At 38.2% G+C, this 18,916-nt stretch overlaps 1 protein-coding gene across 1 annotated transcript in view; it reads right to left on the bottom strand.

Annotated features, from left to right (window-relative positions):
• The window catches only part of ENPEP (glutamyl aminopeptidase), an 84,943-nt gene that overhangs the window by 51,459 nt on the left and 14,568 nt on the right, over positions 1 to 18,916 (bottom strand). Inside the window, exons 3-6 of the mRNA XM_036098038.2 lie at positions 18,194 to 18,325; positions 4,202 to 4,322; positions 1,771 to 1,925; positions 1,241 to 1,354 (exon numbers count right to left, since the gene is read on the bottom strand). Of these exons, the coding sequence (XP_035953931.2) occupies positions 1,241 to 1,354; positions 1,771 to 1,925; positions 4,202 to 4,322; positions 18,194 to 18,325 (522 nt within the window). The remainder of the gene's footprint in view (positions 1 to 1,240; positions 1,355 to 1,770; positions 1,926 to 4,201; positions 4,323 to 18,193; positions 18,326 to 18,916) is intronic.

Below are 18,916 nucleotides of genomic sequence, written 5' to 3'. Positions count from 1 at the left end.
TCACTTTTTAAAGTAGGTTATGGAAATGGCCAAGGGCTTCAGGCATTTAAGGTTGTCTTTTTATTTTTTCCAGTAGAGGGCAGTAGTCTCTACAGTACACAACCTGTAATTCTCTACTTTTTTTTTTTTTTTAAAGATTTTATTTATTTATTTGAGAGAGAGAGAATGAGAGAGAAAGCATGAGAGGGGGGGAGGGTCAGAGGGAGAAGCAGACACCCTGCCGAGCAGGGAGCCCGATGCGGGACTCGATCCAGGGACTCCAGGATCATGACCTGAGCCGAAGGCAGTCGCTTAACCAACTGAGCCACCCAGGCGCCCCTGTAATTCTCTACTTTTACACATCTTACACACTTATACTTTCATATATACAAACAGATAAGAGCACGTACACCATCTAAATATCAATAAAAACAGATTTAGCTTTTCAGAAAAAAATATCTTTATGGTTCTTAGATGCCTTTGTTCCAGGCCCCTCAAGGACATGAGGTAGGTTAATGGTAATTACATGTATTTTCAGGAGGCTTTAAGCTTACAAGATAGAGAACAATGTTCTTCTTTCATAGAGGAGAGAACTGACTCAGGATATGTCACTTGCTCAAGGTCACATCCCCTATAACACTCAATTTATGCTCTTATCTCTCTTTTTTTTTAAAGATTTTATTTATTTATCTGAGAGAGAGAATGAGAGAGAGAGAGCATGAAAGGGGGAGGGTCAGAGGGAGAAGCAGACTCCCCGCTGAGCAGGGAGCCCGATGCGGGACTCGATCCAGGGACTCCAGGATCATGACCTGAGCCGAAGGCAGTCGCTTAACCAACTGAGCCACCCCGGCACCCCTATGCTCTTATCTCTTTATCACACTATTTCAGCGGCCTGTGTAAGGTAAGTCCTTTGTAAAATTAGGCTTAGATTTTTCAAAGGATTAACACTGAAGACACTTAAATACAGAGCTGTGTTGTCTAAGCTCACTATTTTGTTTTCTTGCTTTGACATATGTTATTGAGGGACTCTATCGAGGACATCCTCAGATTGGGGTGGTCAGCTGCTCTCCCAGGCCTGGGCATTGGTCCTCGGCAAGGTGTAGTTCAGTGGAACGAACTGACTCCACTCCATGCTCACAAGGAAATTCCTAGTTCACCACTGCACCAGGCCCCTGACTCGGGGACACAGTCATGGTGTAAAGATTTCAGTTGCTTTGCATGAGGCAAATAGACATTGAGAGCTTATATGTTCCAGGCTCACCATTTGCCACTCTTTTTCTGCTTGGTTTACTCCCAGGAACTCAAAGAAGGAAGCAAATCCTTCATTTAGCCACAAGTCTTCCCACCATTCCATGGTCACGGTATTTCCAAACCACTGAAATTATAAACAAATAGAGAGTTAAATTATTGTGCTTGTGGTAGAGAGGCCTAGAAATTTGCAATACATTTATTTGTCCATATAAATGTTGTCACTTGACACAAAAGTGGCAGGCATTGTACTTAATTAGAATTTATTTCCTGCTTTTTTTTTTTTCTATTTCTCCTGATTTTTAAATGATCTTAAATTCTCCTTAGTTTATTGCCTTTATTTAGGTATTACTGGGCCTATGTAAAGTCATAGTGAGGTCTCCTGTGTCTTTACTAAAGGCAAAACAATGTGTCTTAAAAGACTGTCAGGCCGGATTTTCTGATAAGCTGTTTTTTATTTGCTAAGTTATTATTAATTTCAATTATTCCTACAGTCTTAAGCCACTTTTAAAAACAAGCTAATTTGATACTAAGATTCCATACCTGATGCACAAGTTCATGGGCAACCACGGTGGCCACCCTCTGCTGGTTTGATGAGGCTGATTCCTCAGGGTCATAAAGCAAGCTTGTTTCTCTGTAAGTGATGAGTCCCCAGTTCTCCATGGCCCCGGTGCCAAAGTCTGGAATAGCGATTTCATCTATGGAGAAAGAAACAGTCCCATGAGAAATACTTCTTTGCATTTGTTTATAACATTTCTTACTAAATTAAGTTCTTTGGATGACTGTTTTTAAAAAGGCTAAAAATAATTTCTTAGAGTAAAAACAATAATCTATTTGTGCGAACTTTTCAGCCTTCATGCGCTCAAACTTTCCATGGAACTTTTCCTGTTGGCCCCAGATATCAGGGCGTCTTTTAGTTTTCAAAGGATACTAATGGCAATGCTCTTTTCAGTCCTCCATAATTTTATGTCTTTTGTTTCTCTCTGTACTTCATTTTTATTAGCTGGTTTTTTTTTTCAAGATTTTTACAGGTAACAGAAAACATCTGTTTTTGAGGATAAGCTGTGAGGAATAAGGAAGTGAAGTTTTCAAATGAAGACTTAGAAGTACACAGCTTCCAAGTGCACAGAAATATATTTCTATTCGAGGATGCAGAATATTAGAGCATATAAAATTCCACTTTTTCCCTATTTCTGTACAACTTGAGATCAACCCAATTCCTTACTGGTTACCATCCATTTGCATGCATTAAATAAGTTGGAATCAACATGCAATACACTGTATTCTTTCTAAACTCTCTTCCAGACCTAAAATGTTGGATTCTACCAGGAATTTCTATTCTTTATTTTTGCTTGGCCCTATAATCTTTGATATAACATCTGACAGGAAGAGGCAGTGCCTATCAGTTCTATGTTAAATCCCAAACAGAAAATGTTGAGCTTGATTAGTGGATAGAATACAGATTCTCCAGCTAAAGAACTATAATAAAAATGTAATTTCTTTATTATTACATATAATTTTTTTTAAAGTAAGCTTTACTCCCAGAGTGGAGCCCAATGCAGGGCTGAACTCACAACCCTGAGAACAAGACTCAAGCTGAGGTCATGAGTCGGATGCTTAATCTTCTGAACCACCCAGGTGCCCCATATTATTACATATAATTTAAATGAGGTACATAAATAAAAATAAATTTAATTTTTATCTAACATATAAACAAAGGTCCTTTCTGGTTAACATAAAGATTCTTAAAGCTTCTTACAAAAGAATGAAAAGTGGATATATCTTAAATAAAAGTCAAGATTACAGCAGTAGTTCCCTTTCCATGTTATCTTCATTCTTAGGTTACGTTATTTTGTCCCAAGAATACCACTTAAAGGGTGGAGAATTATCACCCCCACAAGGGCCATTATTTTCTATAATATTATGGAGTATAATTTTTACCTAATCCTTGAATGAAAGGACTTTTTTGTGACCTCATTTCTCTAGTGAGTATTGACATTATAATGAATTAACTCACGTGAGAAGAAGAGAAAATAGACTTTTAAATTAGTGTGCTTAACATTTTATTAAATATTATTCTGATGTTGATGAAAAGGTGTTTCTCTTCCTGTCTCTTTCTCTAATAGTGGGGAGCTGATGCCATTGAAGAGAAAATGGAGCATCTACAAAGTTGCCCAGAGCCAAAGCCACTCTTATGTAGAGAATCTGGCATCCCAGTCACTTTGCACTGATAGTTTATTAAAGTAGAGGCATAAACAGAAATAGAGAAATCAATTTTGGGTTGATTGGTTTCCTTGTTGTCTTCATTTTATCCCTACGAACATCTATATGGGTGTTTCATTTAAAGTCTTTGCTAACACCACTCAAGCTTACTAATAAAGCACTTCTACTATTGGTAGAAGTATCATATCCACACCATTTTGATTATAGCCCTAATTTTATTTTAAAAAGAAAACGTTCCCCCCAAGTAGAAAAATATATTTATGGAAGGAGTATCAGTGTTTCATTTTAATTGCTGGAGAATCTAGAATTAGTCTTGTACAATGGAAAGACTACAAGCACATGGGACTCCGATAGCATCATTTATCCCTACTATTTATCAACTCACTGATGGTAGGGTGGCAATGTAAGCTATTGCGATGGTAATGATTTTGAAATGAACAAATCTAGGTTGCTATTTTTGGCTCCTTTATTATCAACACCTGCAGCTTTGCACATTAACTTTAGTCTTTATTTGAAAGTAAAAGTTTATGCATTTACCAGGTAAGAACAGAATAAGTATGGGACATTATTCTTGGAGGAATCCAAAGTGCATCTTTCAGCATCTAGCAAATATTAGATACATATTTTAGGCATATAATAAAAATACTAAGGGGTGGCTATTAACTAAGAATGTGAAAACTTGAGGAAATAATTTAACTTAGGTAAAAGCAAAGGCAATATTAAAAATAAGAAAATAAAAAATGAGTCTCACCTAATTTAGGAAGAGCATAATCCATAGCGAAGTATTCTTCAAAATAATCAAATACAATTTTAGTTATGTTTGCAGCATATTCAGCTGTGTGCTTTTGCTGTGGCTGGACATATACAGTGAGCTAGTAAACAAAATACAAAAATTTAGTGAAAATTATTCTTTATTTGATAAAACACAAAAACTATGATATAAAACATAGTGGAAAGAAGGTGAGCTTTGAAGCTAAGTAAAGACTTATTTGAATCCCAGTCTTGGACAAATCACTTCACATCTCTGAGACTCATGTGTAAAGGAAAATAATACTGTATAACTCTCTGAGTGATTTCAATAACTAGAAATAATGTAAGACACAACAGTTGTGTCCAATATATTTTTTAAATCTTACTTTTTTCTATTTAGAAGTAGATTCTTAATATCTATGTGTCTACCTATCTTTCTATCAATTTCTTTCTATCAATTTCTATCATCTCTATCTATCTATCTATCTCTGTGTAATTTGTTTTTGAGGACATGAATCATGTCATCTTTCTCATCTAAAGAGCCCTTGGATACATTTTTTTTCCACTTGTACTATTCTACCCATTACTGTCCAAATTACCCTTTTGATATTTTAACTATTTTACTCCCAGAGTCTAAAATACAGTGATTCAAAATTTTCTGAGAGGGAGGCATCAATTCTCTAAGTCTCTAAGATACTTTGTGTCCCTATGACATGATTTATAAATCAAATCCAAGTATAGACTTTTTACCTCCCAGTTTCAGCATGTATGACCCAGAATAGCCAACATGATATTGAAGGAGAAAAACAAAGTTGGAGGACTGATACTATCTGACTTAAAGACTTACTATAAAGCTATACTAATCAAGACAGTACAGTATTAGCAATAGACAAGTAAATCAATACAACACAATGGAGGGCCCAGAAATAGACCAAATAAATACAGTCAAATGATCTTTGACAAAGAAGCAAAGGCAATACAATGGAACTAAGATAGTTTTTTTAACAAATGGTGCTAGAACAAATGAACACCCACATGCAGAAAAGTGAATCTAGATACAGACTTTATACCCTTCACAAAAATGAACTCAAAAGGGGTCAGACCTAAATGTAAAATGCAAAGCTATAAAACTCCTAGAAGACAACATAGGAGAAAACCTAGATGACCTTTGATATGAAGACGACTTCTTAGGTGCAACACCAAAGGCCTGATCTATGAAAGAAATAATTGATAATTGACTTCATTAAAAACTTCTGCTTTGTGAAGGAAAATGTCAAGAGAATGAGAAGACAAGCCAAAGACTGGGAGAAAATATTTGCAAGAAACACATCCGATAAAGGACTAAAATATACAAAGAACTCCTACAACTCAACAAGAAGAAAACAACCTGATTAAAGCATGGGCCAAAGACCTTAAGAAACACCTCATCAATGAAGATATAGAGATGGCAAATCTGTACACAAAAAGATGCTCCACATCATATGTCATCAAGGAGATGCAAATTAAAACAATAATAAGATACCGCTACACATCTACTAGAATTCCGAAATCCAGAACACTGACAACACCAAATGCTAGCGAGAATGTGGAGTGACAGGAACTCCCATATGTTGCTGGTGGGAATGCAAAATGGCATAGCCATTTTGGAAGACAATTTGGCAGTTTCTTACAAAACTAAATATACTCTTACTATATGATCCAGTAATTGTGCTCCTTTGTATTTACCTAAGAGAGTTTAAAATATGTCCAACAAATACTTGCACACAGATGTTTATAGCAGCTTTACTCACAATTCCCAATGCTTGGAAGAAACCAAGATGTCCTTCAATAGGTAATGGATAAACTGTGGTACATCCAGACAATGGAATATTATTCAGTGCTAAAAAGAAATGAGCTATAAAGCTATGAAAAGACAGGAAGAAACCTTAAATACATATTACTAACTGAAAGAGCCATTCTGAAAAGACCTCATACTATATCATTCCAATTATATTAATTTTGGAAGAGGCAAAACTATAGAGACAATAAAGAGATCAGTAGTTGCTAGAGGTTGGGAGGTGGAGGAAGAAAGAAATATGAATAAGTGGAGCATAGAGGATGTTTAGGGCAGTGAAAATACTCTGTATGATATAATGATAGATGTATATCATCATACATTTGTCCAAATCCACAGAACGTTCAACACCAAGAGCAAACCCTAAGGTAAACTATGGACTTTGAATAATCAATGTAGGTTCATCTTTGGTTAAAAAAAGATGTACTATTTGGCGAAGTGATAGTGATAATGGGGGAGGCTCTGCATATGTGGGGGCAGGGGGCATATGTAAAATCTTACATAAGATCTTCAACTTAATTGTAAACCCGAAACTGCTCTAAAAAAGAAGTCTTTAAAAAAAAAAAGTTTGTAAGAGGGCACCTGGGTGGCTCAGTCGGTTAAGTGTCTGCCTTCAGCTCAGGTCATGATCTCATGATCGAGTCCCATGTTGGGCTTCCTGCTCAGCAGGGAGTCTGCTTCTCCCTCTCCCTCACCCTCTCCCCCCCACACTCGTGTTCTTGATAGCTCTGTCTGTCTCTCTCTCTATCTCTCTCTCAAATACATAAATAAAATCCTAAAAAAAAAAAAAATTGTGAGGAATTCAAATGAAGCATACTTGCTGAACTTAAGACCTGATTCAAAACCCTCAAGTAAAGCAAAATATGCAGTTATTCGGTAAATCCAAGCCCATCTACCTAACTGAAACAGGTGACTCATCATTTAAAAAAAGGAAAACAGAAAGAGAAATTATGCCTACTTTTTTCCTTTATTATTCCAAAAAGATTGCTAGTTTTGGTGTTCTCTTAGGCACACATCTCGAGCCATCTTTTCTTAGATGTGAAAAACGGTAGAACGATCTAAGAATTTAAGGCCAAGTACTGAAAGAGCCTCCCTGAAATTACCAGAACGGCTCACTGTTCCCACATCCACTGGGTAGTTGACATTCTTGCTTTATTTGCAAAAGTAAAGATGTGTTCATCTTCGTCTCCAAAGGCAACACAACTCACCCAACAACCATCCCAACATTCTTTGAGGTTTGTTTTGGGTTTGGGTTTGGTTTTGGCTTTTTCAGTTACCAGGATAGGTGATACATTTCCTCACTGTTCTCGTTCTCTTTGTGAACAGTGACATGCATTTTCCAAGAAGTTGAGTGAAGCTAAAGATCCAGCTGGTGGCCACTGTACAGAGCGAAGTAACTGCCGTATGAAATCAAAACCATCGTGTTCAGACAGGTCTGCCACAGTGTACACTGGGAGTTTCAGAACATTTCCTCTGTGAATTAGAGTCATAACTCCCCCGGAATTTCCACCACATCTGTTCTCTACCATTAAGAAACGTCAGGGAGGATAATTCCCCTTGACCTACTCCACTGTTATCCACACACTACTTCTGTGCAGCACATAATGTTTGGAGAATGAGAGGGTTGAGAAAGAGGGAGAAAGAGGAAGTAGTGATAACAGTGAGTCCCTAGACTCACTGTTGGGAGTTAAGAGGAAGAAGAGATAAGAGTGGGAACACCAGGTGCACAATGGGGAGGAGAAAGACTCTGCTATTTGTACCGAATCTTTTTCCCCATGCCATTAGATTGGCTCCCTTCACACAGAATGCTTCTGAGACAACATAATCCGGTTTTTCTCACTCTCCAAATTTCTGTTGTTGGATTGATGTTACTGTAAATTCGATCAGAATGAAAGTAGCCCCTTCCTCTTTGTTTCTGAGGAACTCAACACCACGGAAGTATGTTCTGTCTTTACAGTCTGGCCAGTCTGAAGATCACCTGTGATCTGTGACCCTTATTTTGAAGGGACATCGATCATATTTTATGACTATTGCTCTGATCCACTGGGCTAAGCAATCAAGAATATACAGATTCAGCCATTAATCTTGTAACATAAGCAGCTGAAGTTTATCCAGAGCGTGTCCTAGCTGCGGTATGTAACAAACTTACTTTAAAGACTCTACCAGCATGCCAACATTGTGTGCTAGCTGAAGCTTCAAAATCCTTTATGTGACATCTATTTAATAGCAGATCATCTGTGATGTTCGGATTTGGTGATCTAAGCATCCTCCCCTCTGCTCGGCCTTTCCTGCTTTCCAGCCTCATCTTCAGCTTATGCTCTATCTGCACCTCCCTCTCCTTTCTGTGGGCTTTAGCAAAGGCTTTAGTAATCGGCGAGGCCACAGTACCTCTGTCCATGACAAAGTTCAGGAAATTACCCCTCAGTTGTCATCACTTTGTAATAATTGTCATCTTTCTAGTTTATAAGCTTGCCTCACTGAGATGACTTTTTTAAGCATATGACTGACAGTATTGAAACAGCATGGAGTGAGGAGGGAGATATGCATGTATATTCTTTCTTCTTCTTGTCTTCTAAAAGAGTCATATATCCTTTAATATCCGAGGACTCTATTAAAGGTCAAATATGAAGTTTATATTTAAGCTTTATAATCTTATATAGAAGTATAAAGTTTGTAAGCCTTCAAGAACCTATATTTAGTTTTTAGAGGTAGTAAGTTCCCTAAGTAAATCAAATTACCTAGATATACCATGTTGGATACTATTAGTCATATCTCAAAGCACTTAATCTATGGAGCTGGTGTCAGATCTAAAGTCTGTGCTTTCCAGTGCATATATTCAGCTGATTATTCTTTTGGGAGGTGTGATATATCTATCTACTTTATCGTCATCGTTGTTGTTACTTTTCTCTTATCATATGGGAACCTCCTGTAAAGAAGGCTTTCACAGTTCTTCATATTGTCCCTTTCATTCAAGCGTCTCCAGGAATTTGAGAGATGGAATTTATGTCCACGAGAATTAGGAACTTGACTGGTTGCTGGCACTTCCTTCATGTGTCATCATTATGATTAATCATTAGTCCTACTGAGTGCTTAAAATTTCCAGGTAATGTGATAAGTGCTTTCCATGCAATGTCTCACTCTACACATCAATTCTACGAATCTGGCACTATTAACAATAATAGGATATAATATTTTGCCTTTGAACTGTAGACTTCCATTTCACGTTTTAGAGGTTGAAGAGTTTTAAAAATAAACTTCCTCATTGTGTACATGAGAAAAATGAAGACTAAGGCAAAACTAACAGTAGTCTTCAGTCCAAAGCTGGGTTTTTACTGTATCATCCTGTCTCTTCTCTCTAAGAGTGAAACCTGACTTTCCCTGGCTGCAAATTTGAGATAACCACAGCCGCTGGCTCATGGAGTGACTGGGAGCATTAACTAAGCTAGTGCATAAAGCAGTGCTTGATGTGTAAGAGTTTTATGCGTCCCATCGAGAACACTGGTATCATTGCAGATAATACATTGAATTATTAACCTCTGTGATTTTCTTTGTCTGCACTTCCTTATATATGAGTGATAGCCACATTACCATTAGGGACATTAGGACAATACAGGGGGAAAAAAAAGTAAAAAGTGTTTGACTGCCAAAATAGGCTTTTCATGCCCACGCAATAAATTTGAAAGCCAAAACCTTTCGATTTGCCAAAGCCTGGTTAGAAAGGCTTTTGGAAATAAAAGCAGAAGGCCAAGAAAAAAGCAAACTGCAGAATTTATGCTGTAACAATAGATTGGAAAGAGAACGGAGGAAGGCCCAGCTCTCCCTCAAAAAACTACCCGAGAATTACCTGCACCAGGGGAGGGGTAGTGAGCCTGATGGGTCAGGACTGTGGAAGGGCAGGTTAGGGTCAGAGGTGAAGGCACTGAACACAGAAAGACCCTATGAACAGAGAGGCATCGGCCTGAACAGACTGCCAGCCACCGCTGTCAGCACTGCCCTGGTCAGAAGCCGAGCCGACGCCTGCAGGGTTCCCACCGCCACCTGCGTGCACTACAGGTGCTCCGTGCCCTGGCTCCATGGCCTATTGTCCTTGTCTGTTGAGTGTTTCGAGCCGACGCCTGCAGGGTTCCCACCGCCACCTGCGCGCACTACAGGTGCTCCGTGCCCTGGCTCCATGGCCTATTGTCCTTGTCTGTTGAGTGTTTCGAGCCGACGCCTGCAGGGTTCCCACCGCCACCTGCGCGCACTACAGGTGCTCCGTGCCCTGGCTCCATGGCCTATTGTCCTTGTCTGTTGAGTGTTTTCTGTTGATAAAGGTGACCACACCATCCAGGTTTGCCCAGGAATGGCCCAGAAATGTAAGTCTATTGCTTATCTGTGTACACCTCTTGGCCCAGCATTATTCATAAGAGCTTCTCTATTATTTATATTTTATAAATTACATATACTTGACCTATCGACAACAGCCTGCCTTTCCGCTGTCGATCATTTCTCAGGTTTAGCACCTGTTCATCTCTTGAGTCTCTATAGTCTTATCTGAAGTGCTCCAAATAGGCACATCCCTTTATAGGACCCAGGACCTTTGCAGGGCCCCTAAAACACAGGGCAAGATCTTCGCCATTGAAAGAGATGGTATGACCATCGAAGACATGAAAACCCACTTGGGTGACACTGGACAATGGTTACCACCTGTTTCACATCTCAACTGAAGCACAGTTATCTTAGCATCTTTCATTCCCTTCGGGGCTTAGCCTCCTTGTGCTCACGGTCGGGGCTCAAGAAACGCTATCAAAACAACCTAACTGGTTGTTTCGTTACCATTGGCGGGGTAGCCAGGATGAGAAAGAGAAAATAATTCTGTATCGTTTTTAAGTCCAGAAACGTGTACTAAAGGTACATGGTTGGTGTTACTAAATATGCCATCAATGCGTTTAATTGTGTAAGTCCATATTCCTCCAAATGTTCTTCCAGCAGTGGGCAGAGTTGTGGCGGAGGAATACTTGGCAGAAAGGAATAGTGATACATTGGGGTTTTTTCAAGTTTTGATCCCAGGAATGTGGTGTAGTCTTCCTAAGTTTGAGCTTGCCCCTTCCCCACAGACAAATTATCATAAATATGCAAAACCATGGCTCGAAGTGTGGGTGACTATGGACTATTTTTCTGTCGTGGCTTTGCAAGGTCAAATGTGGCCAGAACTGTTGAGTTTAGAACTCAGCTGCTGGGAGGTGCTGTTTGAGAAACAACCCAGCACCGTCACTTGGGTTACACGAAGGGTTTGTTCGAAGCTTACTTTTCATTTGAGTCAAAATTGAAGTTGTTTGAGGCTTGATGATATTATTACCCCAGTAGAATTTTTTTGAACAAAAACCAAATATTTAAAAAGTCTAACTTACTTCATAGAATTTTATATTATTTTTAATTCATATTATGTTTACATTTTTGTAAATTTAAATGAAGAATACGAATCCTTAGCGATCATCTATGGCTTCCTGAATTGAATGCATTCTTTTGGGGAAGATTAAGAGCCATGAATTTAGAATAGACCTTCCCCGTAAAGAAATGAATTCTTTTTAAAACGCTCATAAAAACGTAATTAAAATTAAGCTCATTCTGAAACCTTCGCAAAGCCATAGCAAAAATGTCCTTTAACATAATAAAATAAACCTATGTCAAAAATAGCTCTGGGGCAGTAGAAAATTGTCTTTAGAACGTGACAATAAGAATTGCTGCCAGTGAGATCCATTGATGAATGCAACAATGAGGGTCAAAGCTTTAAGGAGAAATAGGATAGGTACATAACCTTTATTTATCTCTCCCTGTAAATATTTATTCATCACTGAGGTGGCTATAATATATCTCCATAAATTCTCTGATAGTCCTTCCTCCAGGAAGTGGGGCTTAATCCCTTTCCTCTTGGGGACGGGCTGTACTTAGTGATCGTTTATAACAGATAGAGTATGAAAAAGTAAAATAATAATTTACACTACAGAAACCTAGCAGACATCACCTTAACTAAGTGATCAAAGTTAGCCTCACCAGTAATAAGTTGTGTTGATAGCATGTACCCCCTGATATGATCTAATGAGTGGGATACTTTATCTCTGTGGTATTTTTCCTCCAAATCCAAAACCCCACTCCAATCATGAGAAAACGTCAGACAAACTCAACTTGAGGGACATTGTACAAACTATCTGACCAGTACTCTTCAAAAATATCCAGATCGTTAAAAACAGGGAAGGACTGAGAAAATGCCACAGACTGGACAAAATTAAGGAGACATCATGACCAAACACAATGTGGTATCACCTATTGGATCCTGGAACAGAAAAAGCGCTTTAGTGGAAAATCTGGTGAAATTCAATGTAGTCTAGTTAATAGTTTGTACAAAACTAATTTCTTAGTTTCGAGGAATGGATGATAAATGGTTTTGTAAGACGTTAACTTTGGCAGAAGCTGGGTGAATGTCACATAGGGACTCTGTTATATCTTCGCAATCCCTAATGATAAAATTATCTCAAAATAAGGAGTTTAAAAACATATCTGAGTATTAAAACAATGAAACTTATTTCTATTAAGAATATTTCCATGTAAGGGAATATATAAATTAAAATCCATTGCAAAAAACCTAAAACTGCTCTAAAAAATAAAGCTTATTAAAAAAAAAACCCACGATACACCTATTTCTTGCCTTCAACCAATCTTTCTAATCCAGACAAATAATGGACTAAGTCAGAAACAAGTAGGCAAGTAGGAAGGATTCATTCAAAGGTATAATTCCAGTGTAATTCCTTATCGGGAATCATCCTATAAATTTATGGAAGCAGGCACACTATAATCTCTTTTACTGAATTAATCAAATTAATATGGTTATAGTATAAACCTAAATAATGGGTAATACCAGCACTCTCTTAGTGAGCAGTCCCCCTCAACTTCCTCCCCCTGATCATGAAAGCCAAGGAGAATATGACTAGAGTTGAAATGATCTCCAGCAAGTTATCTGCTCCTTTTTGCACATCTTTCTTCACAAAAAACAGAGATCAAATGCCCAAAGAAACTCAAGTCCTAATTAGAACTTACTGTTTCTCAGGAACAGGATCACCCTTACCATATAACTTGTCCTGAATTTGATTCCTGGAAGACTAGTGCAAAACTAAAAATTCTGGCAAAGTTACTGAGGTCATAGGTCAAATGTACTTCACAAGCTAATAACTTAGAATGATTTTATACACCATAATATGGGTGATTTTCCTTTTTCTTACCTGCTTTTCTTGGTCCAAATCTTCAATAATGTATGTGTATTAAACCTATAAATTTTAAAACTTAAAAATATACTCATATATATTGAATGGAGCACTGGGTGTTGTACGCAAACAATGAATCATGGAACACTACATCAAAGACTAATGATGTAATGTATGGTGATTAACATAACATAATAAAATAAAATTAAAAAAATATATATTCATAATCCATGTTGTTCTGGATTTGAAAATGGAATGCAATATAGCCCAACGGAAAACTCTGAACTAACCTATCAGGTTAATGACATTTTTATCAAGAGCACTGTTTCCCAAAATTCAATTTCTATAAAAACAATACAGTGCATTTTATTGATAATTCAGGAGTTAATTCACTTAACTGGAAAGTCATATAATCTCCACATTTTGCACTGATCAGGTTTTTTTAATTTTTGTTTTTTAAAGTAGAATTCAGTGATTTCATTTATTTTATTTTAGTTTTTCATCCCCATAACTTATTTATTTTATAACTGGAAGTTTGTCCCTTCTGACCCCCTTCACCCATTATACCCACCCCCCACCCCTTGCCTCTGGCAACCACCACCATGTTCTCTGTATCTATGAGCCTGTGTTTTTGGTTTATTTTTATTTTTGTTTTGTTTGTTTTTTAGTTTCCACATGTAAGTGAAATCATACACTATTTGTCTCTCTCTGTCTGACTTATTTCACTTAGCACTTAAGATGTACCTATGTTGTCACAAATGGCAAGATTTCATTCTTTAATGGCTGAATAATATTCCTGTGTGTGTGTGTGTGTGTATGTGTGTGTAATTATCCATTTATCTATCAATGGACACTTAAGTTGTTTCCATATCTTGGCTACTGTAAATACTGTTGCAGTAAAGTAAGGGTGCACATATCTTTTTGAATTTGTGTTTTCATTTTCTTTGGATAAATACCTGAAGATTTTATTTACTTTAAAACCCTTAAACAATCAACTAAACCTGAAAGAGGCCTCAGGAGATTTCTTACCAACAGAGTTTAAAGTCATTCCATCAATGGCTGGCCTCAATTGTTGCTAAATTACTTGGAGTATCTCTTCAAGTTATTCTGGATTTTTAGGACTGAATCAAAATGTAATACAAATAATATTCAAAAAAGGAAATATACAGAGTTAAACTTAAAAGTCTTTTGAGCTACCTTCCAAACTCAGTACCCTTCTTCTTAACAATTTTTGGGGATGAGTACTCTAATTTTTTCTCATGAGTAACAAGGACATTTCAAGCATAATGAACAGTTCAACTACTAATATCCGCTGTGCAATCGCCAGTAAACAAGAAGAATATAGGTCTGCATTCTGTGTTTACTGATACAAAGGAACTATACCAGAAAGGCAAACATACTCAAAAGAGTTTAATCAGGGTACTACTGATTCTTGATTGCACGGTATAATCTGATTATGAATAGCAAATGTACCAGAATAATACTGTCAGAACAAAGTGGATAAGAATGGTCTTTGGGGGCACCTGGGTGGCTCAGTCAGTTAAGTGTCTGACTTTGGCTCAGGTCCTGATCTCAGGATCCTGGGATCAAGCCCCACGTCAGACTCCCCACTGGGTGGGGAGTTTACTTGTCTCTCTCCCTCTCCTTCTGTCCCTCCCCCCTCTGCTGTGCGAGCTCTCTCTCTCTCTCTCCCTTTCAAATAAATAAATAAAATCTTTAAAAAAAAAAAAGAATTGTCTTTTGGTTCATGAAATTTCTACTAAAAGTGTTGTATTACACAAAAACCGCCTAGTTTCTTTTTTTTTTTTTTAAACCGAAATAGAAATAAAGGGACTTTGGGTCAAGATGGTACAGTAACCTGAAGATCTGATGTACCCCCACATTCAGGAATGACAGATGCAAAGGAAAAATGGAAAACTCACAAGACATATTAGGACTTTAAACAAAATCTCCATGGACTTGATAAAAGTACAAAGCAGTGGGCAGAACTGAAGGCATAGGCTAATTGGTACTTGGTAACAGGTTCCTGGGGGTCAGGGCCCGGTTATGCTTTGGAAATCATGTTTTTAAACTCAGGCTACTGATTTCCAATTATTTTCTCATAGCTTTCTGTTCTATTTTATAGTGATCGTATCTTCTTGAGTCTCTGAGAGCAATAACTGAAGGTTGTATGTATGAGAAGGTTTGATTTTTTATGGCTTTTTTTGGGAATTCTCTTTACTTTCCCCAATTATTACTACTTGCCCCCACTGTGTTATTCTGTTTATTTGTCTTGGATTTTCTCTTTTATGTTGTTGTTTTCCTCATATGCTTGTTTGTCTTAAGTTGTCTGTTCAGCTCTAAGAATGCAACACTGAGGCTGGTTCGTGTTCCTGCTGATGTCACATTTAGGTTGATTTAAGTAGGCTGGTTTCCTTGTAACTCTTTCTGGAGTGGGAAATTGCACTGGGGCATTTGTGCTTGAGTGCTAACTGTTATATTTCAATTTAGGGGGGGGTGGGAAGGAAAAGCCAGGCAGGGAACCTCTCAAATGCCAATGAGGCAGAATTTACCATAAACTGACATTCACACTAGATGCCTTAGAAGTTTTCTTATAAGGTTCTGTTCACCTTTTGTAGAAAACAGCCTTACCAGCTTTTGCAGGAGGGCAAAGATTTTGCACTCCTGCAAAACCTGGTTGCCTGTCTTCTGTAGATGGGGTCGGGGGAAGAGCTACTTTGCTAAGCTCCGTGCCTCACTTTCACTGCCTTCTCCTGACCCTGAGTCTCTGGGAAGTGTCCAAAAAGATTATGGCTTCCTGTTCCTCTCTTATTAAAATAGATGATCAAAAAGCAATGTATTATGACAATATTCATTTCCCACCCAAATGGTGAAAACTTCACCAAATTTACAATAGAATGTTATGCGCTCAGCTCTGATATTTAAGAAACGTTTGCTGCTTAAAGGCCATTGGGATCTTTTGCCAAATCATATTTTCCATTATGTAATCCAAATCCTTTATATAAAATCCATCATTCAAGCTCAGCTAACTAACTGGTACAGGTTCTCATGACTCAACCAGCCAGTGTCACCACCTTACAAATAAGTGTCCTTGGTCAGAGGACCAGGTGATAGAGTCACATTGGCAATGCAAACTCACTGTCACTGTGGGAAATAACTCCAAGTACATGTCGTTTTGCTGATTGGTTGGTTGCGTGGTCTTCATTTAGGAAATTACGTCATCATTAGTGAATTGTTTATGCTTTCTGCTTTGCCTTGGCATTTCTACCCAAAGTAAAAAACTTGCCCCAGACATAATCATCATGTTTAGAAATTGGTGTGGAAAACACCTGCACATGGTGAAAGACATTCGTGCAACTGAACTGCAGGGAATGAAGAAAGAACCTTCAGATGAAAATTCTATGACTGCTATGAGACGGGAAGAGAAAAGAAGCTGGACTAATGCTTTCCCCTCTACATGGTGCGGGAGGAGCACCAGCGGTGACATTCAGCACAGCACAGAAAAACAATTTCCTCTTCCCAGTGTCATTTCTTTTTTACACCTAATATTATCTATCAGCCCCCGGCAGTGCTTTTCACGATAACGGAAGGTCACATCAAAGCAACACATGTGGTATGAGATGACAGAAGTCATCAGCATATACAGCCCCTTTGAATAGGTCTTAGGACATTCCCCCACTTGCTATAATCTGGATATAGTATAGGCAGCACACTGGTAACCACGCTTGACTCTTACTAGCCGACATTAAATTCCCTCTGGAAGCAGTTTCACGGGAAATAGAGGAATTCATCCCTTCCTTCCAGTGATTGGTAAAGAGGTAAAGACATTTTTAGAATATCATATTTCAGAAGGTTTAGCAGGGTACGGTATTTGGAAAGAATCTGAGTCTCCATGACTTGCCATCTGGGTAATCTTGAGCAAATTACTTGAACATAGTAAATTTCAATTCTCTCCTCTGTAAAATGGGAGCGATGATTTTTTTCCTTCGAAAGTTATATTGCAAAGAGTATGAGGTTTTATGTATATAATATGTAGCACAGTGGGAGACGAACCAAAAGACAGATTAAGCAAGAGTTTAGGGCAGAAGCAAAATGGGGGACTCCAAAATGAGAAGACAAATTAGGTAAAATATTTGTGTTTTTAAAAGAAAATTATTGAATTGGTCATCTTAATTTTATTTATTTTATTTTCAAGATTTTATTTATTTGAGAGAGAGAGAGAAAGAGAGAGAGAGAGCATGAACAGGGGGAGGGGCAGAGGGAGAAGCAGACTCCCCACTGAGCAGGCAGCCAGACTCGGACTCAGGGCTCCATCCCAAGACCCTTGATCCTAGGACCCTGGGATCAGGACCTGAGCCAGAGGCAGATGCTTAACCGACTGAACCACCACCCAGGCACCCTGGTCATCTTGATTTTAAAAAGCTTATTTATCTCTTACACTTTAAAAAATATTTTTTGACACTCTGTTGTTGTCTTATTTTGAATTACATATAGGAATGGCATAGTAGACTCTGAAGGGTATTCATCTTCTTGTGGTCTCCTCTTCCCTCTCTGGTCTCCATCCAGGACCCCACCCAAACACACATACTCAATCGCTTCACTAAATTGGGCATGCTCAAATATTTTAATACACTTGTGCCAATGTACTTAGGAGCTCGCTTTGTCTTTATAGTGAGCTTTCCTTTTAAAATAATCCAAACCTAGTCATTCCTATGCTGGTCATGTTTGTTTATTTCTCACATGTGTCCTTTTGGCTTATGATGTTCTGTATTGCTCAGCGTATCTATCGTCAAGCTCACGGACCCTGAGAACTAGTGGGCTTTCCCAGTCTGTTATGTGAGGAGAAAAACTATTCAAAAAACATAGAAAATTAATCACAAATGCATAGGTAGGAAATTTTTAAAAATATAATGGGACTCACAGGTATTCCCCGATTTGATATTCTCTCAACGCGATCAAATTGATGTACAGCAAAGCACACCAGGTAGGTGCTCATAGGGACAGACTTCCTGAAAGTTGTTCTATTCCACTTATCGTCCATCAACTCTTCTTTCTATTGAAACAAAAGAAAACATTTTGTTGATCAAAAGATGAATCATGTACAAGACAGACAAATGATTTCTCCAAACCTGGCTTCTCAGTCCGGTTCGTCAGAGCTTAGGTTTAACATTTCTTTTTACCCCGGAATGGTGATGTAAGAAAAAGACTGAAGGAAAAGGCATTTATTTTTAGTCCTGTGAAAGAGTGATTCAACTTTGCATTGTATGAGGTTTCCCAGGGAAAAATACCACTTTGGCTGTGATGTAGGATTTTGTCTTTCTCCATTAAATACACCATCCTGACCATAACATTTGAGGGGAGACCAGCTCCGTCAATGACGAGAAGGCTGGTGCTCCGTACCTGGCACTCAGGAAGAGAGGAGCAGATAGGGACGTGGGAGGGCAGTCGCTGTACCAGGCATAGCAGGGTGCTGGGTTCTCTTTCCCATCGCTGGGGTCTCCCATCAAAGAGCCAAGGTATTATCACTAAAGTCACTGCCTTGGTTACCATGGACAGAGAGAAGGATTTCATTCTTTGATGTCGCTATGGATTCTATCTGTCCGGTTTGTTGTCCATGCGAGCTTTGTCTTCCTAACTGCCAATC

Source organism: Halichoerus grypus, chromosome 3, assembly GCF_964656455.1.
Source record: "Halichoerus grypus chromosome 3, mHalGry1.hap1.1, whole genome shotgun sequence".
NCBI classification, from domain to species: Eukaryota; Metazoa; Chordata; class Mammalia; order Carnivora; family Phocidae; genus Halichoerus; species Halichoerus grypus.
This window is presented reverse-complemented; position numbering and strand designations above follow the sequence as displayed.